The sequence below is a fragment of the Sparus aurata genome, chromosome 5 (genome assembly GCF_900880675.1).
Source record: "Sparus aurata chromosome 5, fSpaAur1.1, whole genome shotgun sequence".
Taxonomy (NCBI): domain Eukaryota; kingdom Metazoa; phylum Chordata; class Actinopteri; order Spariformes; family Sparidae; genus Sparus; species Sparus aurata.
Window position 1 is genome coordinate 22,427,431 of NC_044191.1, and position 24,877 is coordinate 22,452,307.

General features: G+C 39.4%; 1 protein-coding gene across 24 annotated transcripts in view; it reads left to right on the top strand.

The window, feature by feature from the left end:
• Positions 1–24,877, top strand: part of kcnt1b (potassium sodium-activated channel subfamily T member 1b) — an 81,111-nt gene that overhangs the window by 31,715 nt on the left and 24,519 nt on the right. For 18 of the 24 annotated variants that reach the window (XR_003984115.1, XR_003984116.1, XR_003984114.1 and 15 more), the window contains 11 exons: positions 4,319–4,357; positions 15,268–15,347; positions 16,539–16,644; positions 17,688–17,750; positions 17,859–17,907; positions 18,123–18,182; positions 19,927–20,001; positions 20,265–20,348; positions 22,205–22,299; positions 23,287–23,467; positions 23,963–24,127. Coding sequence is in view for 20 of the 24 variants with exons in the window: in XM_030417665.1 (XP_030273525.1) it covers positions 4,319–4,357; positions 15,268–15,347; positions 16,539–16,644; positions 17,688–17,750; positions 17,859–17,907; positions 18,123–18,182; positions 19,927–20,001; positions 20,265–20,348; positions 22,205–22,299; positions 23,287–23,467; positions 23,963–24,127 (997 nt within the window). In the remaining 4 variants the exon portion in view is untranslated. Of the gene's footprint in view, positions 1–1,072; positions 1,157–4,318; positions 4,358–15,267; positions 15,348–16,538; positions 16,645–17,687; positions 17,751–17,858; positions 17,908–18,122; positions 18,183–19,926; positions 20,002–20,264; positions 20,349–22,204; positions 22,300–23,286; positions 23,468–23,962; positions 24,128–24,877 lie in introns of those variants that run through there. The other 6 variants (XM_030417664.1, XM_030417678.1, XM_030417677.1 and 3 more) reach the window with 2 other exon arrangements.

Consider the following 24,877-nt stretch of genomic DNA (forward strand, 5'->3'; position numbering starts at 1 on the left):
CCTGACAAAAAATGGAACGTAGTTACACCGATGCAAACATTTATATGGAAAGTCTAGTAGCCACAAAACAGTTCTGCTCATTGGTTTGCAACATTGGCCATAATGATCTGATACAACCAGAGATACAAAAGACATAGCTGAGTTTTATTGTTTCGTGATATATATTGGTGTATTACTCAAGCAGTCCTGTACTTATTACAAATGTGTTAAAACTGTAGTGTTAATGTTAAATTCTGATTGAGACATTTATGTTACATTTATGTCATAAGTTAAAGTTGAAATTAAATAATTAGTATTAAGTAAGAAATAAGTAATTAGTGGTAAATAAATAATATATAATGAGGAATTCTGATGTACAAAAATAATGTGTGACGTGTGATCTGCCAGTACAAGTCAACTATGTTCTATAATGTTTTTGTCTTGGCCAGAGGCAAAAAGAAAAAGTCCTTAAATGTTTGCTTATTTCAACACCTGATTGGGTCATGTTTCAGAAGTAAGAGTATGTAGCATAGCACAAGAGGTACAGAGTTGCTGTTGCTATGGTTACCTGAAGTTTAATATACCTGCAGACCGGTTTAGAACGGGGGTTAAGCCGTCGACCAAAACTGTGTGTGAGGTGATCTATTATAAGTTTTTAATGGACACTTGCCAGCCAGTCAGGAACAGATATTTTCTGTGAGAATGGAAGAATACCATATGTAGGTGTTGATGTTGTTGTGTATGTACAGATCAGTAATGTGGCCAGAATAATTAAGCAACAGGGCAGGGTTCTGTTGTTGTATACTTGTTCTTGTTGTATGTGTGCTGTTAGAGTGGCTTCCTAACAAGGTGTTAAGTTACTGTGCTAGAACTGAGTAGTCGTATTTTTGGACAGAACTTGAGCTGCCTCTGTGGCATGTGAGTATGTCAACTGAGGTATGGAAGGAAATGTTGGCATGCTTCCCGATGCAGGTGAGAGAGAGATCGGAAACTACAAATCCCATTTGTCCTTGAAATTGCTGCAGCGATGGAGCATGTGCAGAAGGCCCTCCCACTGTATATCAGTCAGTCCTTGAGGCAGATCAGGGAATGTGATTGAAAGCATCCTTTGGTCATTTTGCACTTCTTGTCTCCGGAGCTCAGCTCATGGGTGTCATTCCAGATCTGCTGCAAAGAGGTGAGACTCTATTTACTTCTTTATTGTGTGTATTTCACAGTTGGGCTAAGACGTGAAGGGTAACCTGATGCTAACCGCTGCTAACTAAAATATGGACTCTTCGTTTCTTCTGGTTTTTGATGAAGATGCAGAGGAAGGATCAGAGTTGGCTTGTAAGCTAATGGAGGCAAAGTGAGCCCTTGTTTATCTTAGCTTTTATTCTGCTGAAGCTCTTAGCAGTCAGATAGCATCTTTATTGCTCATTAAAGTGTTGTCAAAGAGCCACTAAACGGACAGTGAGATCACAGCAGAGGAGCTGGTCTTGTTGTTGTTATGTACAGTAACCCTGATTAGCAGACTAATCATCTCCTAATTGCTTTATTTCACCTCTGAAATAACTTTTAGTGACATTTGGTGGGTAGTGAATGGTCATTACAAGTGAATTGGTTGGAAAATATGTGATGCGTTGCTCTGCCACGAATAGTAAATCAGTCTGTTAGATATTCCCTAATGGAGGTGGCTGTTTCCACACAAATAAATGTCCAAAGTGCCTGGCAACCCATCTTTTTTTTCTGTTTTATCTTTACAGTGAAATGAATTAAAAATTGAATCTGGCTTCTAAAATTGTGAAACTCTTTCATTCAACAACTAAAAAACCTCATATAAAATGAAATTCATTCACAGGCAAGAGCCTCTAGTGAATGACAAATGTCAGTTTCGAAAACATCAATATAGATTGTCGTGAATCCAGTGACATTACAAAGTTGAATCTGAATGAACACCGTGGTCTTTCTTCTAGTGCCAACAAGCAATTTGACGGTCATGGAGCTGAGGATTTGATTTGGTGCTGGAGACTGCAATAATCAGCTGTGCTCTGTTGTTGAGATGGCAAATGGTTGTTGATTAATTACAGGAATTGCACAGGTCGTCTCTTGTGACCAAGCAACTTCCTGCATTTAATGGACGCTCCACCAGTCCATTTCGAAAGGCATAGATGGGATGACACAATCAGTGTATGTCAGAAACGTTTCTACTATGCCCGAAACTGCAAAGTAATGACATTCTTACAACGCAGACTCCGTCAGCTTTTCTTCTTTGCACTCTTGAGGGGTTTTGATCATTTATTAGCTTTAAAGGGATTTCAACCTACTTTTGCTGATACTTTTAGATGTGCTTTACATTGGAGACTGAAGGCGTTTTACTCCCCAGACTTACAGTGTACTCACAAGAAATAAAAAGAACAATACAGAAACCAATAGACAAAATACTAAATGAATTAATTAGTCAGTTTACAATGATTTTAAGCTTCGGAAAGCATTACTGTAGGTTACATTTAAAGTTGAGATGCTCAATTTATGCAGTCATGTCAGAATGTCATAGAATATATGAAAAAGACAGTATGAGTCATAGCTTTTGAAGAATTTGGATCAAAACTTATACAGTAAATGCAAATGTTCTGTATTAGACACATGTTGTCAATGTTTGTCAATCCGGTTGAAATAAATATAAACCTTAATGAGTGTTGTAATACTAGACCAAATTTAATGGCAACTAACTATGAAGCACTGTTAAGGGCATTGGCAAGATCAAACTTTCATACATTGTTTAACTGAATCCCAAACAAAGATGATAAGATGGTCATTTTAATCAATTGGCTTTTAAGGATACTGGGATAAAGGTAAAATCAATAAATAATACTCTATCCGAACTGAATTATTACACTACAGGGTCAGATAAGATGTTTTCTGAAGAATAGTGCACAAAACAAGAACCGCTGGTGCAAAAGCTTTGTTCTTGCGCCCTCTTGTATCTTGGTTCATCCCTTTGCCGTATTTACTGGACCTTTACACGGCAGATGTTGCATTCATTACAGCAGGAAAGGCACTAATGTAACTAGTAACCTCAGTGATGGCCCCACCAGGCCTCTTAAAGGGAAGGCAGCCATTATGTTATTAGTCATAACAAGTTAAACTGTCCACTGTGATAAAAGTCTACTGCCTGAATCACAATGTCTGTGTGTGCTTCTGACTCAGCCCTCTTCTTTGTGCTGTGTTATCTGTTCCTCTGAGGTTGATTTCATTTGCAATTTTTAGAATATTTCAAATGAACGTGTTTACATTATGGTCTATTTTATTCTTTGCAACAGAACAAATCTGTGGTTCAGCTTCAGTAATTGGTTTCCAAAGGAAGTCATAGCCATAGAGTGCACAAGTCAATTTGTTCTGCGCGCGCGCGCGTGTGTTTGTGTGTGTGTGTGTGTGTGTTAAACCTTTGACCTCCTAAACTATTCTCCTGTCAGTCATTAAAATCAATATCTGGGTATGTCTCTCTGTCCGTCAGTCCCCTCAGTGTTACACACTTCCATTTTCTCCCCGGTCATCTCAATATGGCAACCATTGAGAGTGACCCAGAGGGTGTGTCCACTGATTCCCTGTGGTTTGCATTAAGTGTCCCATCTGTTCCTTTATCAGCTGACGCATTTTTCTTTTTTATGAACTCAATGTGTAGGGTTCTTCTTGCATGTGCCCTGTGAATTAATAGCTCAGAAATACATTTTGTATTTCCAATCAAGTTTAGATACAGTTTCAACTGTAAATGTTTATATTTACTTCCTTGGTGGAACTGTTTTCACAGTAGGCCATGTGCAGTAAGAAGCAACTGCTCAAATGGGATTTGGTAAAACTTTTGGAGACATTCAAAATGGATTGAACCAATGTCCTGAGTATTTTCTATGTTTTATGTTATTCCAAAAGGTGTATTAACTAGCTAGGGGCCGGTGATCAAGTCTTTGAGACTGCAGGATTTAATGTCCTCTTACTTCTATTTCAAAACTGTGAAATTTGGATTGTGGATTGAATGAGTATGATTAAATGGATCATAATTCTATTTTTCAGTCAGATCACCCATCCCTACAACTAGTTTACATCAAGTGTCAGATTCCATCTTGGTTCTTCTTGCTGCACAAACTGTGTTCATATTCTTCCCCAAAGTTAGGAAATGGTTGCTTTCTGTCTCAAGATGCAAGTGATGCAATTTAAAAAAAAAAAAAAAAAAAAGAAAACTGCAGAGGCATCCTGAGTGGCATCCTTTTCTTGCTCCTTCCCCTCTCCTTCCCTTTCCTGCTTCCTTGATCCCACTCTCTCCTAACCTGTACCTATCTGTGTCCATGCTTACTGTATCCAGGTATCAAGAGGAGTACAGTATGGACTCAACCAATGCCCAGTAAGTCCCTGGCAGCATCATGCTTGCATGGCATGGAGTTTCTGGACTCTTTTGAGCACCAAGCACATACGAAGCACTGTTAACTTTGGATTTTGCATTTACTGGTTGTGAATATGATGCCTTGATCGTGTTTAGAAGTTGTATTACCATTACACCTATCTGTAAAGTGGGCAATGACAATGTTGTGGTAATGGTGCAGAATGCTGCGAGTAAATGATGCATTTGTGGCTACCTTTTCAAGATTTCTTTGTGGCAAAGACGCCAAGTAAACATTTAGATTTACACAGATTTTGCTCACATTCGATCACACCACAGGAAATGGTGAAAAGGCAGCTTCTGTGTTTTTTATCAACATACTCCAGGTGTATCCTTTGTCCCTTGAATGAATCTGCACTCGATGTAAGGTCAAGCCTTGAAGCAATGTTCATGTAAGCAGAGATGAGAGCCTCTAGACATTCTAAAAACTGCTGGTTATATTGGTGAATAGGTGCTGAAAACAAACATGTCGATTGTTTGTGCTGTGCAGTGTGCATGCTACTGAGTTTATAATGCAGTTCTGGTTGATGTGACACATGGAGTCTCAAGTTTTAATACAATCACTTTGGGAAACAGAATTTTCTACAATCCCCAAGCTGCTGAGATGTGGTCATAAAAGAGGTGAAGCATGGAAGCTACATCTGTTTGTACATGTACATCAAGCTACACAGTAAAATATAATTTATTCGAAATTTGTCGAAATAATTATAAATATATTTGTCACCTTTTGGCCAAAATGTTTTGCCTTACTACATGTTTAAAGGGATATTCCGGTGTAAGTTTAATCCATGTTCTAACACACCATGACACCGAGTAGGACCCCCCCTCGAGAGATAAAGTTTGCGGACCGCTAGCTAACATAGTTTTAGCATCCTCAGAAACGACCGCATGACAACAATACATTGCAGTAAATGGGTCCAAGTATAAAACCGCCATCAAAAAGCCACAAATAATGCTCAGAACAGCACCAAACTTCAGCAACATTACAAATAGGGTCCCAGCAAGTATTTTGAGGCATCAAACATTTGATATAGTTGCCGGATTTGTTGGAAAAGATCAACAAAACTCACCACCCGAGAAGCCTCCTTGTTGTGGGGAAGCCCTGTGAGTCGATTACCGAGTGCAGTAGAGTCCAGCAGTAATGATAATCATTGAGCTGTGGAACTGCAGCTGGAGGGGAGTTTTGTTTATCTTTTCCAACAAATCCGGCAACGAAATATGTGCTGGGACCCTATTTGTAATGTTGCTGAAGTTTGGTGCTGTGCTGAGCATTATTTGTGGCTTTTTGATGGCGGTTTTATACTTGGACCCATTTACTGCAGTGTATTGTTGCCGTGCGGTCGTTTCTGAGGATGCTAAAACTACGTTAGTTAGCAGTCTGCAAACTTTATCTCTCGAGGAGGAGTCCTACTCGGTGTCACGGTGTGTTAGAACATGGATTAAATTTACACCGGAATATCCCTTTAATGTGTATTTCATTTTATTGGTGCACCCCTAGGTGCTCTGGTCTTAATAAGTGTGTAAGTGCAGTGGATTAAACGATGGGGTAGGAAAAATAAGACATCTCTTTTTCAAACCACATTTTCAGGTGTTTATTGGGCTTTATGGCATGCGGAGGTCTTAACTGCTAATGGAGCCAAAAAATCTGAATTATGGCTGACTGTGACAGGTTGAGAAAGTCAATTAAGGACACATGTCGTAAAACATACCTCTTGAATCTGCGATGTATCTCTCAGTGAAACATTATTCCTCAGAACTGGTGCCAAGACATGCATAAAACACATTCAAATTTACTATGAAGAGCCTAACTCCTTCTCTAAAAAGATGTGCAGGATTTTACTCTGGACCTTTTTGAATAGTCTCCTTGTGGTTGAGTCTATGATTTCTTTTCGACCAGCATGCAGTGAATCCATGCTTACAGTTATTGATGTCATCAGCAGACCTTCTACAGAAATTTCATCACTCGGCTGTAGTGTTGTTTTGGACTGTGCTACTGTTGGAAAATGGATTGTGGTCCTTAGGGATGTGCTAAGTGGAGAGCTATAAACATGTGTTGACATGTGAGTGTTTGTGGTTCTCTCTTTTGTGGTGATTCAGTAAGTGGAAATTGGGGCTGACCAAGCATATTGCATTTTGTGTAAGCACTAGTTGAATCCTGCAAACATGCACAAAGGCTCTAATCTCAAGGCACCACATCTTGACATGTTGTTAAAGGGAATAAGTATCATGAACTACCCAAATACAAAATCTCTGAGACAGCATTGAGGTGTTTCCTGTGGCAGTGAGAGAAAAAAAAGTTATCTGCCTCCCATTGGCACAGGAAGTATCATGTTTTGGTTTCAGTGTTCATCGTTGCACGTTCAGAAAACCACAGCGTTTGGTGTCAGCAGTGTATACTGTAGGTGCATTCACAGTGGGTGCTTGAAACACTTCAGCTGGTTCCTTTTAATATGGAGGAGCTTGTTAAAGTGATGTCCCCGGATAGCTGCTTAAGGTAGGTAACAGGTTGAAAACAAGCATGTCCATCAGAATGGTGACACACACTGTGCAGTAGTGTCTTTTTTTTTTTTGCAAATAGGCTGTTGTGTAATGAGCACTCTTTTTTTCTGAAAATGGTACTGTGTGAAGAGAGAAGATTCTTTCTTGACAGTTGATAGAAAAGTATTGGTAATTGGGCAGTTGTAGAGCATCATCACAGTTTAATTATGCTCTCTTGTGAGGCATTCAAACTAAATCACATTCATATTTTTGCAGTCTTTCTTTTTTAACGAGCCTGTCTGTCTTGTTTATCTGCATTTATTTGTCTGTACTCTTTCTTACATGTCTTTCCAATTCTCATTCACATTAAACTGCTATGCTTTACTTTCATTTTGGTTGAAGTTTAAGCATAAAAGGCTGATAAAAGTCTCTATTCTGCCTGATAACAGAGCACAGCTTTGATATATCTTTTTTTTTTCTGGTGGTTACTGTTGGTTGGTAATGAACCATTTCAACCTCCTTTTAAAGTACTCTCTTTTGGTTATGAAATTTCGCTTTCAGGGGAGGATCACTGCCATCATCTTGAAAACAGAGGACTGTATGTAGGGGAGGGAGTAGAGAATTTCAAAAGCGTCTTTCAACATTGGTGTTATTTCATCGAGTTTCCTATTAATCTTTCTCACTCTCAATGTTCTCACTCATCTTAGAGTTTGGAGATCAGGCCCATGTCCTGGAGTGTTTTGGCTCTTGTCACTGCCACACGCTTTGTCATTTTCCTACACAAGTACAAGGCCTCCCGGGTTTTCTAACGTTTTTTCTTAGGGTTAATATCCTTTTTTTTTAGTCTAATGTCCCATTTCTCTGACAGTCTGTCATTCTCTGAGCTCTGCTATTTATAGTTTGATACACAGTATGTTGGGATCTGTCTTTGATAGAAGTTTCAGAGAAAAGCTAATGCCAAGCAAGCAGCTTTTTTACTAGGCCCCAAAGATGTCATCGTCTAATATTACAGCCCCATCAGGCACCGAGGTGTCAGTGTTTTTTACCATGCTGAGCCCTAGGGCAGCATGGTAAAGCCCTAACCCTAACCCTAACCTCAACGAAGTTCTGCAAATGATATGGATCATCAGAAACTTCCCAATAACCCTGTGTAGAGTTTACTTTCGTTTTCTTTCAAATCAACCAGCATCCTCTTAAAGTTTTGAAGGGTTTTCTGGGTCAGTCATGTTGAAGGTTTTGCTGCCTCTGCGTTTTCTGGAAATGGGGAACAACTCTCTTATGTGAATTTGCCTTTTTCAGGGACTGCTAAGCGTGTTATCCAACTGTTTGGCAGTTCAGCTTGAGTGCTCTTGAAATCTCCACTTCAGTCAACAGTAAGATTAATTTTTCTTACACAGACAGTGTAGTCAACACCAAAGTGAGCAGCATTTTTATTATATCTGCACATTATTGAGGCAGACCTCTTTGACAGACCTTGAATGACGTTTGACAACTGCTTTGAATCAGCACATTTTGAGATGCTGATTCGGGGCTAAACTATGTTGAATTCTGCTGTGGTGCACTTAACATTGAACCAAGTGTTTAAGAACAAAATGCTTCAGGGTTGCCTGGGTCCTTGAACACATCATGTGCACATACAGAGTAGTTTGGACCCTCTCCACAACTCCCACACACACACACACACACACATATAGAGCCTCACAGAGTTTATGGATGCCTCAGAGGACCAGAAATGACCTGTACTTCTTTCTTGTACATCTCGTCTGTCCACAGGCCACCAAGCTCCTTTAAGGTGATTAACCTCTGACTACTGATTATAACAGAAGCTGTTAGATCTCCCTCGTGAGGTTCCTTCCTTCAGCATTCATTTGACAAAGCACTTTTTATAGTGTTCAGATAGCTGAATGGGCTTCAGGCCAGACATGGGCTATGATAACTGTAAGAGGTCATAGACAACTACATCCACTACGGGAAGTTTCAGACGCATCTTGGTGGAACAAAGGGCAGAGGCCAACAAAGATACCTGCACTTTTGAATATTCACGTCCAAAAGTAATATTTTTAGCATCCCTGCAGCTTTTATATCGGGCACACGTCTGAGGGCAGTGCAAGGGAAATGTTCTATTTTAGACTTTTTCCTTTGTAAGAGAGGGGGCAGAGCAAACCTGAGATCTGGAAAACATTGTTCAGGCTGTGATGGGACAGACTGTTATCATACTGCTTATTAGACAAGAAGCATTGATGTGTGTGCTGCTTCTGTGCCCCAAAGCCTGGATCTTATCATAAACAACAAATGCATGTAGTTGAACTCTGGCAACCTCATTTGTCAGAGATAACTGGGTTTATAATTTCCGCGTTTGTTGCTATGCCAACGCTTGTGGTAATTTAATAATGTAGGCATGGGTTCTTTATGCTGGTGTTGGCCCTGCCTGATGTTAGACGTGTGAATCTTCACTGGCCTCAAAATTAGATCATGATTCGCCCATCAATTATTCAAATGCACAATGTTGCTTGGTGCGTCTTGACGCATCTCGATGTATTGCATCATACATCTTCTTTGTAAGTGCACATGGCTACTTTTTTCATCAATTAATACAAGCTGTCTGGTAAATCTGAACTCCAGTTTTAAGAAAGTCCTTTCAAAAAATCTGACTGTTGCAGTCTGCAATATAAAGAGCTGCATATTTTCAATACCAGTATCTGTGTGACCCATCTCACAACATGAACATTACAAAAACAAGACATGAATCAGTTTGTATTACATTCAATTATAATAATAGACTGTTTTTCTAAAGCACCTTTCAAAATCAGAGTTGCAAGGTTTTTTCCCAGAATGCAATGCCATATAATGTTGATGCAACAATAGAGAAATACAACAAAATAAAATGCAGTAAAATCAGAGCATTTAAGAACAACACAAAAAAGAGAGATAAAACAAAATATATAAGAGCAACATTAAAACCTTTCAATAGACATTATATTTAAGTATCCAAGTGTGCTGTAATCTTCTATTATGAGGTTTTCAAATAGAAAGATCTAAAATAGGGCGCTACCTGAATGAGGCAGACATCAAAACCATGACCTTGTTTCACATATCTGCTTCAGAGTCAGATTGAGGGTCGATTGCACTTTCAAAATGCTTGGTGTTTTTTTTTTTTTTTTCTTAATCGCTCCGCCTCATCTCCGATCATATAAAATTAACATTTGCAAACGTTTACCCACAATTCAATACAAAAGAGCAACATCGTAATTTTGTAACATTTGTAAGGCTGCAAAAACAACAATTAACAGGCTATAATTTTCTGTAGGCTGAAAACTTTCTACCTTTTCTGTCAATGCATCAATGCAAAATCTCTCACATCTGCATCGCATTATCTTCTACCAAATATACATTATAATTCCTTGCACAAGACTGTATGCAACAAGTCTCTAAAGGAAATGAGGGGCTGGTCTTATCTGCTGTCACAGAGCACACAGAAGCATTAGTGTAAGATCTTAGGACAGACTTATGTTGCGGCTTCCTTACAGAGTTCCCCGCAGTAATTTTTGGCCCCGGGTGATGTTGCGTCTGGCTAGCTGATACTGTAGTTCACCCATGCTTGCTCCTGCTACACTCTGACAAATAGTCCATATGGCACAGAGCATCTGGCAGCTGTTTGACAATGTTTTTTTCTTTTCCATCACCAAAATGAACGCAAACATTTGAACAGCTCTGTTCTGTGACCTAAATTATCCCGAGGTCAACAAGCTGTTTGATGTTTTGTTTACAGAGGCTACAAATAGGTCCTCTGTGTCTCAGGCAAGGGTGCATCCAATTGTAATCCTATAACTGGCAATGGTCATGGTGTTCTCCTTGGGTGTGTGTGCGCCACTAGCTTTTGAGACTTATAGCTTCATCCCGGGTCATTCCCACCAGACTACTTTCTCTGGGGTTGCACTTTTACCCCTCATCACTTCCACTATAATCATGAATAGTGTCACATGTTCTGAAGCTGTAATCTACACAAAAGGCTCTACATACTATGCAGGCCTGTGAGTTGGGGACATAAGGTCATGCGCCATCTATTGTAACTGTGTAAACCTTTCTGCCTTATGCCTTGCCCACCTTCTTTAAACTTAAGGGAAGTAAAGGGAACGTTTCATCTTGAGGTAAAGAATTAACCCCTTGCAGGTGCTGTCTGGCTTCTTGGATATTTAAACTGCTCATGTTTATATTTGACAGCCTGGCTAACTTCCATAGATTGGTGGTGAAGTTTTGCAGACATACCAAAGAGAAGACCTTAAGTACTGAAAAGGTATTGCAGTGGGTCTACAGTTCCTGGCAGTCGTCATCAGAGTGCCTGGTAGCTTCTTACATCATTGTTTATGTTACAGACCTTTTAATTATGTGAACATAAATAAATGTTAGTGCAGTAAGGGCTTTACACACACACTTAAACTCTGTCTCTGTCAAATACTAATGGACCACAGTGTTAAAGAGACCATGTAATTAAAGTGCAGACAATGATCTACAAACTACTAAAGCAAGTTATTTTTAGAACCTAACTGATAACCTTTTTTTAAATTAAATCAGGCTAGCAAACTAATATGCATGATGAGTTATTGTAATGACTTGTATTGATGTTGACTTTAATTGATAATATGCAATTTGGCCCCTTGAAATTCCAATTCCTATACTTGGGCACAGCGATGCTCTGAGTCAAATGCTAACATCGCCATGCAAACAATGACAATGGGACATGCTGTTGTTTAACAGTTTATCATGTAGACTATGTTGTTGTTTGTTTGTTTGTTATTTTAGCATGCTAACATTTGCCCATTAGTTTCACCCTTTTTAATGTAAAAGCTAAAGCCTCTTAAAAAAAACTCTGGATGATGCTAGATTATATCAAACGGTACCGTACATACAGTATTCAGGTCTTTTAAAGATCATTTGCGTGTATTTATCACTTTTTATTGGCCATATGTAAGTGGATCGTAACATGATGTGAAAATAGTCCTTACCTGTCTCTACTATACAAGCCTGGGGATGATTTGTTAAAGTTGTTTAATGCTGCTGGACTGAACATTTTCCAGTGCTCTGTGTCAGAGCCTCTCTCTGCTCCACTTACGGAGAGCAACAGCAACTAACGTAAGATTAGAAATGGAGTCTGCTAACATAAACTAATGACTGGCTTCCAGTGCAACACAGACGTTCCACAGAGTCCATTCTGAGTTAAAAATCAGAGCCAAGAGAAAAAGTTATTAAGTTGGCGAAGTTGGAGACATTTATGATTCGAAGCCAACGTGAGCACCACATATTTTCTTTCTCTTTGTGTTGCAGGAAATCAAATCCACTTAAAGATCAAATTCCAGCAAATTTAGTGAATGCCCACACGCACTTTAAGTTAATCAATGCAGAGGTGAAAAGTGTTTGGGGGAATTTACTCTTTTTCTCTGGAACAATGCAGACATTGCAGCCCCTAGAGCCATGCTGCTAGCATGCCAAAAAATGCTAAGATTGCTGTACCACACGGTTCATGGAATATGGTTCTAAAATACGGCATCAAAACCTTGTAGTCTTTGTTTAATTTAAACTAAAATGTGAAGAAGTACAGAGCCAACACAACAGGAAAAAATGTCTCTGTTCAAACATTTACCATCTGAACTGCAGGTGTCTCACCTTACATTCAGCTGAGCAGGGAAACCCTCACATTAATGATCGTCACCCCCCACCTATACAAACATAGTAGGCTTTTTTATCACCGTGATATCAAGAAAATGCTAATGCAATTCTTATGTAAGATATAACATTCAGAATTGAATCATCAGAATTGAGTTTATGTTTGAGTTACATTTCAGCTTTTGATGTGCTCCGTTTCTAATGTGAAGTGTAATTACAGGTACCAGTAGACAAGCTGAGTAAACATGGAGCTTAGATCACAGCTTTGTCATTGATCGCAAGATTCACCACCATCCATCTTTATGGCAGTCTTTCATTGTTTGTCAGGTGATAGAATAGTTAATATACCCGGTAGGATGGAGTTGCGCGGGATGGGATTGTGTGGTAGGTGCCTATAGACAAGGAAATAACATAGTGTGTGCGTATGTGTGTAGTTATGGCTAATTCATTGTACTGGAAACACATAACACACGGACACATGAGTGAACATTTTCTTCCATAGAAGCTGTCTCCATGGCGATACAGTGGTAAGAGGGAGAGGGGGGGAATATATTCAGGATGGTGCATATCTCCTGTTCTTTCTCCCACCCACACTCTTTATCTACACATACATACCTCCCTCAGGACTTGGTTGCAGTAATTGCCTTCCTGCACTCTCCTCCCATGTCTTTTTCCACCCTTTACTGTACTCATCTTGTCAAACATAGTAGAAGGCTATAAGGGTACATTCTGGAACCGCGAGGTCATTATTTCTTCCCTTCCACGGTCATTAGTGACAACAAGCCCTCTACATTACAGAAACTGTTAATATGCCTGTCTTAACACCACCATTCATCTTGCCTACCTGCAGTAGCGACATCATCATTGGTGTTTAAGCGATAATTTTGGTCAAGACCTGAAGCCTGTTAAGGTCCATTATTTCTGCTCAAGCTGTTAATAGCTTAAAATGTGTCACTGTTGGCATCATAAGTGAGAAAACGTGGCTGTTTTATTTATCGTTCTTTTAATTAGGAGATGGGTGTCAATTATTAATGGAAGCTTTTTTATTGGTGCTCAATATAAACCAGACTGTCATTTATTTATCTGAAGAAAATAGTCTATGAAAAAGAAAAGGGGAACAGTATTACAGATTATGTGGTTTTCTACTAAATGTGTAAATTAAATATTAAGAGCAACTATGCATTAATAAACCCACCATGATTAATGTAGATTATTGTCTAGGTAGATCAATTAAAACCCCCTCACCTTAGTTCACACTCAGTATGTGTCATGACTCTACAGAATGCGCATCACAGCAAGTGCACTAATACGGAATGTCAGTATATGAAAAAATAGGGCTTAATTTATTTAATAATGAGCATTATTGATCAAAGTAGCAGGGATTCACATCAAGATTCAATCTCATATGCATTTGTTGCAGTTTTTGTTGTATTGTGAGGGGGAGCTGAGCATAATGACTGACGGTAAATGGATGGTAACAGAATTAGTCAGGAGGGAAGTAGCTTTTTCCCTCCACTGGATTTGCACAAAGCTCACGCTTTGATAGTCCTTTTTTACTGGAAACATTTACCAAACACAATTATGGCAATGACACTATTGGCATATCTTTTGCATAAAACCATCTAAAAAATAAAAAGGATGTGCCATTGGGAAGAATAGTTGTACAATAGCAGGATACAAACTAAACTCAGTACCTTTTTTATGTACGGACTGAAATGTATCATTTGCATCAGAAGTTGATAATGAATGCTTGCTCAGATTCTCTTGTTTTTTATTCTCTAAATCCAAACTTTTGTCAGCTTTAGCCTCTTATGTTGGCAAAGTTCTTGCACGGCTGACTTTTTTTTTTTTTTTTTTTTTTTTTTACACAATTTATGCCTATATTCAATGATAAAACAAAACAGAGGCCTGAGACACAGGTCTGCAAATGTGGTGCTGGCTCAGGCATGTGTGGACTGACTAATCAGAGCAGACTGAGTATTTTGGAGGGGGGCCTTAAAGAGACCAGAGCTAAAACAATGCTGCTGCACTCGAGAGGATGAGAAAACAGTTGCATTTTTTTGGGCATTAAAGCAGGTGAATCTATTGTAATAACCCAAAATTAAAAAAAAAAACAACCTTGAAATTGAGCATAATGTCTCCTTTTAAAGTAGAGGGATGATGGTATTCTTGTTTTCGTTTTGTTTTTGTAATCAGCAAAATCAACTGTAAGTTTGTCTCTCATTACTTGCCTAGCCCCCCAGCCTCTGTTGCACTCACACAGCCAATTTGCTATTTTGCAATTTTGCAATTTGCAACATCATGACAAAATACCTTTATATTTTAAGAGAGGCTTAGTAATTTCCCAAAACAGCCAGTCACGGTACATTTTAGCAAACCCTGCTCGGACGGGAATAGATCATCGTATTTGTTGGGGACTACTTTCAGCCACGTGTTTATATTCCTCAAACCAATATCTTCTTGGTGTTGGTGGTGAAACTCTGGTATTATCTTGACACCTGCAGGCTGAGTGCAAACATGATTGCATATCTGAATCTTTAGGACCACAACAATTGTCACAATTTACTGTGACCCTGCAAATCCACTGCTTTTTCTCACACCTGAATATTTTGTCCCATGAAAAGATTTACAAATATTTTTTGGTCATTTCTGCGTGTATTTGTTTTGGCAGGAGGTGCTGTGTGCATGTGTACCTATAAACATTTACACTGACATCCTGTTACTGCTCCCCACAGGGTGCAAGTGGAGTTCTACGTGAATGAAAACACCTTCAAGGAGAGGCTGAAGCTTTTCTTCATCAAAAACCAAAGGTCAAGTAAGTATAGCTGACAGGGAGTGTCATGCCATTTTCCTCTCTTCCCATAATGCAAATGGGCCTGCCACCACCAATAATGCTCAGAGCTAAATGAATATATAAAAGCATTACATAGGAAATGGCAGCCCATGATGACGCATATCCAATTTCTGTCTCAGTTGGGGTGTCATTATAACATTGACTGCCTCGTTGAAAAACCCTGTACTTTTGTGGCCCAGCATGGACTGAAAGAGTACGGCTCATTTGCTGAAAGACGAAGCAGGGCTGCAGTGTGTCTCTCAATAGGAGATAAGACGGAAAACACCAACACATTGCTGAAAGAGACATTGGTGCAGTTTGGTGCATTGTGTCTGGAAGCCATTCATTTGCAGCACGCTGTAAAAACTCAAACTATGGTAGCCCTGTTTATCTGGTGAAATATAAGTTGTTGACAGATCCACGACACTGACAAGGCTCTGTTTTTTTCTCTTCAACTTGTCACTGAAGAGTCTGTCACTAAGCCACCACAGCATTTGACAGAAAAAAAACAGAGTCTAATGAAAATGTCACACTCGGCTTCAGGGGTCTCTTGCTCTACTCCGTCACTACACTGTTTGTCTGGTTTCAAATCATATTAACATTGATGCTGGCTTAATGTGAAGAGGTCGTGTCATGGGTGTTTAGGTAGCTTCAGATGCTGATTAGAAATGGGGAATACGACTAGCACCACCCTCTGGTTTGCAAGCATACCTGCAGGCAAGTTCCTGTTTTGCACTCCGGGTGGTGTTAGGTTGTGTGTGTGTTTTTATCACCATATGCCTGCGCTTACCCAAACAGGAAACCATGAATGTAACAAACATTAATATCCCTCTCAGCTATTTCTATGCAATCCCACCAGTCATTTATCGTGCTGTTGGGTCCTTCATCTCATTAGAAGCCCATCAAAGTGCTGGTGTTATGTTATTCTTGGAGGATTTGAAAGTTATGCGTGAGAGGAAATTAGTTCTGACAGGCAGCCAGAGCAGCATGGAACTGCATCAGTCACGCTTCAGGGCTTCAACAGATAAAGTCTCTTTAGGCCTATCACGAAAAGGCATTTTGGGCACCCAAACAACTGGTGTTCAAGCAGTGAAGCCTTTGAACAAAACATCTAAATAAACTTATTTCCAGACCAGTTTTTGAGCCAGATGATATGTCTTTGTTGATCCACAGGCTTGAGAATCCGCCTGTTCAACTTCTCCCTGAAGATCCTCACCTGTGTCCTCTACATAGTGAGAGTCAGTCTGGATAATCCCGGGGACAGCAGTGGTGGCTCATGGTGAGAGTCGCAATCAAATCTTCAGATATTCTCTTTTCCAGATGTCTATATTTTCTGGATATTTATTTTTTTGTTATGATTTGCTGTTGTCTTTTTTGTTTGGGTTTATATTTGGCAGCATCTTGGATGCTGAGTAAAGGCAATGTGACGTGTTTTCCCTCAGAAAAATTGTTACTGTGCAGAAACTGTTTTTGTAGATACAGCTCTTTTTTCTCAATCCTCCTACTTTTTAATACCATCTATCATCTTTCTACGCTGTTGATTCCAAGCCCACAAGATGACTTGCCATATGCCAGAAGATTTTTCCCTCAATATTTTCCAGTTGCCATGTGCACAAGGCAACAAATAATAAAAGACATCTTGAGAGAAGAACGCATTTATATGGAAATGTTTTGGGTTTCAACAGTTTGAATACTTTTTTTCACTTGTGAGAATCAATCCTAGAACTAAAAACTTTAAATGTACACCCAACATTTAGGTCGAACGTTTTGACAACATAAAAGGTCCCGTATCTTAGAAAAGGAGGTTTTCATTTCTTTTTTTTTTCTATATGCGCAATCATCTGAGAAATGCTCCCTGCCAGTATTCAGGAGCTGTCCCATCAAACATGCCATTAGGGCTTCCATAAGTGTATGGTGTCACAATTATACAGTCACAGTTGACCAATCAGAGTAGGCAAGGCTTTTCAGGGTGGGGGGCGTTAAAGAGTCAGACATTAAAACGGAACAGCCACACAAAGACTGAATAGAGCTCCAAAAAATAAAGTGTTTTTTTCAACAGACATGTAAACATTTTCTAGCAGACACCCAAAATAAAACTATGAACTTGAGCCTAATACAGGTCATTTTGTGGGTGATAAATGCAGAAAGATATGCAGGCTGTAGATGCAGTCTGCTTTGTGCTCACTATCAGCAGCTTTTAGCTTTTACGGCAACATTACCAACTGATGGAAATGCTTCCCAGTGGGCATGTTTCTTCTCAGGCACACACATTCACAAACACTTTCACACTCTTCTTATGTTTCCCTTGTTACTGTTTTTCAGTAATGGTACATCTTGTCGGAACAACAGTTGGACTAATACCACACAGTCGACAGATATCAATTGGTACGTGTCTGGCATTTCATTGCAAACTGAAGCATGTTCATTACCTTTGTTTTGTGTTAATGTACATGTATTTAAATATGAGTAAAATCTGTATTCTGGATTTTACAGGGAAGTGATTTTCTGGGTTCACAGAAAGGATCCTGTATGGGCGATACAGGTGAGAGTAATAACACTCCAATGGAAGTGCGCATAAATCAAATTCCACTGCATGAACTGAATCTCAATGCGCGATTCATCCCAAACACCCTTTCAGCCATTTATTAGATAAAAGCATTGCAGAGTGCAGTTGTTCCTCAGTGTAGGTTGAGCAGCCAGAAGAGATGAGTTTGCAGTTGTTGGCTTCATATATCTCCCTTTCTCCTTACGCTCCAGGTGACAGTGGCCTTAATCAGTTTCTTGGAGACCATGCTTATCACATATCTCAGCTACAAGGTAAGGAACGGGTCCACAGAGTTTAGTTTCTCTATTTTAACCGTGCAGATGTCTTACAGCTGTTACGGTCAAGCACTGCCAGCTTGTTCTCTCCTGGCCCACGACTTCATTTAAAGGGAGGATTATGCAAGTACTCTTTGTTTGATTCCCATTAGTTTCCAATGGTTGCTTGTCTACCCATTGTCTTCTCCATACAAACATAACCATCACAAATAAACACAAATTCAAATAGAGCAGTATCAGTAAGAATAACATGCGCAATATAAACCATGCGGTGAGATCAGTAAATAAATAAGATAACTGTAGACATTCAGTAAATCAACAGCAACCCATTAGCAGGGAGTGAAGAAATCCGCATTATGTCTTCTATGGAAATAAGTCAAGCTCCCACGGGTTGAAAGGGTGAGTCTTTGCGTTAGATTTCTTCACTGCTAATGAGCAGGGATAAGCCGAGGGGTTTTTGGCCCTTATACAGTAACATACAGTATGCAAATGTGGTGGACAGCATGTTAAAAACACCATGTGTTTCTGTTTTGTGGTTACTTGCCTTATTTCAACTGGAAGGCATCAAAGAAAGGCTCACCGAATTTGTAGGCTAATTACACTGGGATTTGGGGATATGACAGCCAATAGCACCTGCTATATTAACACCTAAATATCAAGTTTGTTGCATCGCACCAGGCTCCTCAAGGTACTTCCAGTCTCATACATTAATGTTTGCTCAGAATTATTTGTTTTAGCTTTAGTGCTATGAAAACTGGTAGTGTCTCTTAAAGATGTTGCTCCTTCCCTTGTAGTGGCACTCTTTGTGCGTTTGTTGATCCTTTTATGTACAGCCATATCTTTTTTCTTTCCTCAGAAGGTTGTTTGGGGACTTTGTGTTTATCTTATGAGGACCAAAATCCCAGATTGTATTAAATTCAGTTGTTTGTGAAATGTAGCCTCGTTAAGTGCCTTTCAGTTTTCTTCGGTAAGCTTTTTAATGGCTCCATCATGAAGAGAATCCACGACTGAACTGCACCATGAAAACTCTGCTGCTCTCTTTTTTGCCAATAGTATTCAGTATATTATATATAGTATATAGTATATTCTGGCCTTTTGAAGTTAAAGCCTACATATTACTAGTCTACATCTATAAGTTTAAACATATTTTTCTTATCTTGTCTGGAAATAGTTAAGCTTTCCTACTGCCAAGGCCTTTTTGAATACATGATTCAGCATGTAATAAGGCAAGGATATTTTTAAACTTAATTTACATAATGCATGTCTAAAAGCAGCAGCAGAAAATGCAGCGATGAGTAATTTATTAAATTCGGTCTTAAAAATTTCCTTAAATGTGTATATGAATTATAAAAAGAAATTTAATTTCAAAGGGTTACGTTTTTTTTAATGATAATTAAGTTTCTGTATTAAATAACTGAGTAGCCGAGCATTATTAATGGTCCCTACAAACAAGAACATAATTCGAATGTGCAGTTTCTTGAACCAATTTTAATTACTGCACCACTGGGCACTGGTATTAACCTGCAATCAATACTGAAATTGATTATACCAAAGAAAGATGCATTATTAATGCTATTGATCTTATCCATTAGACTGTAACATGGACATACACCTCACAATCTAAAGAATGGTTGTTTTGCTGTCACTTACACAGAACTGTTTTTGTATTGTTCACAGCCGACTTCCTCCAGAAGAACTTTCACTGGTTTATTCAATTATGTCCCATCTATTTCCTTTCTAGGGGAACATTTGGGAGCAGATGTTCCAGATATCCTTCATATTGGAGATGATCAACACAGTGCCATTTATAATCACTGTGAGTAATTATCTTAATCAGTCCATCAGTCAATCAAAAGGCATCTTCATTTAGACTTGTGGTCAGTTTGGATTGCTGAATGTCTCAGAATAATGTAATACCAAAGTTAATGACCCTATCATGTGTGCTCCTGAACTCAGACTAAGCATTTTACCTTCAATAAAAAAAATCCCAGGAGCATTTTAACTGTATTTAATGATATGATGTCTCAGGTATGTCAACTGATTAGTATTTGACCTTTTTTCTCAATCATCTTTCTTAAGATCTTCTGGGAACCATTGAGAAACATATTCGTCCCAGTATTTCTTAACTGCTGGCTTGCCAAAGGTGCCCTGGAAAACATGATTGTAAGTATTTTCAATAATCTAATAATTGTTCTGTACAAGCTGTAGCTGTTGTGCATGAAAGCCACTCAGCATTTTGAAGGTACATTATCCATCCTGTGAGCTTATGAGTATGACTATTAGGCCAAAGTGGCTTTATATGATTTTAGTCTGAACAGAATTCAATTGAACAAATAATTTTTTAGCTGATGCAGTGTTTTTGCGAACTGTGCACTGTCTAATTTATCAGTCATTAAGTCTCGGGTTAAATAGCTGTGATGCTGGTTACTCTACTGATTATTTAGCCTGCTGGCTAATTAGTTTTGTATCAAATCTTACATCAGCACAGCATTTAGAGGGGCTAAGGATGGATACTCTTTCCCAATTGCCTATTAGAAAGTACGGCTATTAGAAAGATTTACTCCGACTGTTTACTTTTAGTTTAGGACTTAACAGACCCCAAATTCTGTTTCTTGTATGAATGGTTACATAAAAAACCTCAAGCTATTACTTGCACTCATTCTAAAATAAAAAAATCAGTTAATAACACATTTAGTAACTAATTAATGGCTACATTTATTTTTTATATTACTTTTGGCCCATTGAATGTCACATTAATTTAATTTGAACAGTTTTGGTCCTCCATAGCTGGGGGTTATTGAAGCAAATGCTACTGGATACGGACTGGAAACCTATTGTTAATGAAAATGGTTGCATACAAAAACAAAGCAACGCCACAAACAAATGTATGCTTTGTATGTTGTAGGAACAAGTCTATGGGCTGTGTCTCAACCCAACATGAATCACTGCCCAACTCCATTTGAGCCTTGATAAGCTCAGATCAATACTAAAATTGTTAATATTGAAATAAAGGAGCAGTTCTTTACATACTGAAGTTTCATACTGTAAATGAAAATGATGCATTATATTTGTATTGAGACAATAGCAAGAGCTGACAAAAGAGCAAGACAAGCCAAAGCAACAGGGCAGAACACTGCAGTGCAACATGGAAACATAGATAGGATTAAGATGCCTGCTGCACACAAGGCTGTTGTTGTCGTATCAATATTGTCCAGGATTTGCCATAGGTGCAAAGTGACTGGTACAGGGAATTGAAAGCAATTAGATGATATCCAGCTGGTGTAGTGTGTGTGTGCTCAGATGAAGCCATGACAGAGTAAGAGCCTCATGCCAAAGCGGTAGTTGGGCAGATGGTAGAATCTGTGGCCAAGCAGACCAGCACATGGAGAGAAAGCAGTGACAGCTCGGACAGGCAGTGGCGGGGAGGCGGTGGTAGGCAGAACATGTTAACAAGGTGCCACTGAAAATGAGTCGTGAGCTCCTCCATTTCAGGACAGTATACTTATGTAGCAGAAAACACAATACTGAAATGTTCCACTAGAGAGGAGAGGAATGTGAAGTTGGCCACAGTTTTGATTTGTATTTAGACAATCCTTGTTTTCTCCACCAATATGGTGTGTTGTAAAAAAAATTGTTTTACCGAACAGTTCCGTTACCGACAGCTCAAACATTAGAGTCACAATTTGATGCGCCAAACCAGACTATAGCTTCAAGCTAGCTTGCATCTGTTTTCCCTTGGCAGGTTAGTGCAGAGATTCAACAGAAATATAAACAGTGCAAAGAAAAGACAACACACAAGCTCCTTGTCAAGCAGAGTGATCTATCGATTTGTGGCTGTTACCCAGAAAGCTGAATGCCCGAATGCTGTGCATTCTCGAATCGAGAATGTGCTGTAGGATCTAATAGAATTTATGTTGTTAAAATATATAGTGTATTCAGTTAACTAGACTGGAAAAACAGTTTAGTAGGTCTGTAGATTCAAAACCTGCCTTTCTAATAATCTCTTTCCATTTGTCTAGAATGACTTCCATCGTGCCATCCAGAGGACCCACTCTGCCATGTTCAACCAGGTGTTCATCCTCATCTGCACCTTACTGTGTCTGGTTTTCACTGGGTAAGTGAACCTCTGTTGCATCTCTGACCACTGAATCTGTGAGGCCCTCTTTACTGGCCCTTATAGCAGAATCTGTTTCCTGAACTGTGTGCCACATGACCCAGATAAATCGTCTCTTCTCCACAGTACAGTTGTTGTGTGCTATTTATTGGATAAGAGGCATTCATTGGAGGAATTTATGCAAACATATCTTGTTAGAAGACACAGTGAGCTGTTGGCACAGTAGTGAGGCCAAAGGTGCACAGTTTTCCCAGCTAGGTGAAATTCGACTGAAAGAGACCATGAAAAAGCAACAAAACAGTTGGAGTTTGCTAATTTTAGGAAGCCTGTTTCCACACCATACTGGCAAGAGCAAATGATAATTTTAAACACCCTGGCATTTGATATCTTGAAGTACTTTCGATGAGCAGGAGGGAAACGTGCAAAAACACTTGTCGAATGTCAGGTCACATGCCCCAAATGCAGGCAGTCAGTGAGAGACTAAGAAGAGACTAAGAAGAAAACACACTGCTTGTCAACCTTCCTTCTTTATTCCCTTTGTCTCGTGGTTTTCCACTTTTATTACAGCCATTTATTTTAATCAGAGCTATCACTGATTAAAGCTTAGCTCTTTGGCAGCCTACTTGTGCCTTGGCCATTACCTTGCATTTACTGTCCACTCCGATCTCCTCATGCCCCTCTGCCTTGGGGTTTCATTAAATTGCCAACTTGTCAATGAAAAAACCCAAATGAATTGACTCAAGCAGTAAAGGGGAACTGACAGATCAATCAATATTGTCCCTTTAACTGACCAACTGAGCAGTATCCTAAACTGTATTGAATCCGGTGCCCTTTAATTTGGGGCAAATTGGATTTGATATCAATCCAGCAGGCTAGCAAGATTACCCTCATGAAGTATCTCTTCACATGTTTAATTTAAATTACCTGCAGGAGACACGGCTGATGTAACACCATCAAGTCCTTATATAATTCCTCGTGTTTCTGCAGAGCTTGTGGGATCCAGCATCTAGAGAGAGCCGGGAAGCACCTGACCCTGTTTGACTCCTTCTACTTCTGCATCGTCACCTTCTCCACTGTGGGCTACGGTGACGTCACGCCACAGATTTGGCCGTCCCAGCTGCTGGTGGTCATTCTCATCTGTGTTGCCCTGGTGGTGCTTCCACTGCAGGTAAACTAACTCTACAAGGTCATCAACGGCATCCACGCTTTTATAAACTTTGTTTTCAGTCCTGTCTGTTAGTCAGCTCATGTTCTGCATCTAGTGCTGACTTTCATGAGGTTATCATCAAATATTCAATAACATTTTCTTGCAGCTATCGCAGGGCAAGGTAGCAAACTAAAATTTAACAAGTTGCTTTCTTCTGAGAATTTTGGCCGCAGGATGAGTCTGCAAATCTCACGAAATTCTGATAATGCAGACTCACACTTGCTGCATGTATAAATCTAACTGTTCGCCTATTGAATATATTTGTAATTTTTAGAAGCATCTAAGTTTGCCCCCCTTAAACTTTGTGATGCAAAATAGAAGTGAACTCCCGCTGCTTACAACCTGCTACATCAGCAGTTTTCACTTCAGTGCTCTCACCATCAGTGCCCAGACAGCAAATCTGTCTCTGCATTCTTGTTTGACATCATGTTGATGTTTTTTATGTCTCTGTGTCAGTTTGAAGAACTGGCATACCTGTGGATGGAGAGCCAGAAGTTAGGAGGGAACTACAGCCGCCACCGGGCGCAGACGGAGAAGCATGTTGTGTTGTGTGTCAGCTCGCTGAAGATTGATCTGCTGATGGACTTCCTCAACGAATTCTACGCTCATCCCAGACTGCAGGTACAAAAACAAAACAGTGGGCTGTAGATGTATGATTATCAGAAAGTCAAATATGCAGTTAGTGTAAATGCTATACTGTCTTTTTTTAAATCTAATTTTAAACATTTACTGCACAGATAACACACTCAGTATACACTGCCTGGCCAAAATAAAAGTCGGCACCTGGATTTAGCTAAGCAAGTAGGTAGGAGCCTCCTATTGGATAATTACTGCATGGGCGATTATCTTTCAGCTGGCAACAAGTTATTTCAACCCCAACTGATGCAATGAGTAGTTTCTAATTTCTTAAACAACCATGTTAAAAGACACATCCCGTGGTCGTGGAAAAGATGTTAGTCTGTTTGAGAAGGGTCAAATCAGTGGCATGCATCAAGCAGAGAAAACATCTAAGGAGATTGCAGAAACTATTGGGTTAAGAACTATCCATTGATTATTAAAAACTGGAATGATAGTGGGAAACCATCGTCCTTGAGGAAGAAATGTGGTTGGAAAAAATCGGCAATCACTTAAACGTTTGGTGAAATCAAACCGTAGAAAAACAACAGTAGAACTCAGAGCTATAGTTTAATAGTGAAAGTAAGAACATTTTCATACGCACAATGCGAAGGCAACTCAAGGGATTTGGACTGAACAGCTGTGTAGTCTTGAGAAAACCACTAATCAGTGAGGCTGATCGGAAAAAAAGGCTTCAATTTGCTCAGGAGCATTACGATTGGACTCTGGAGCAATGGAAGAAGGTCATGTGGTCTG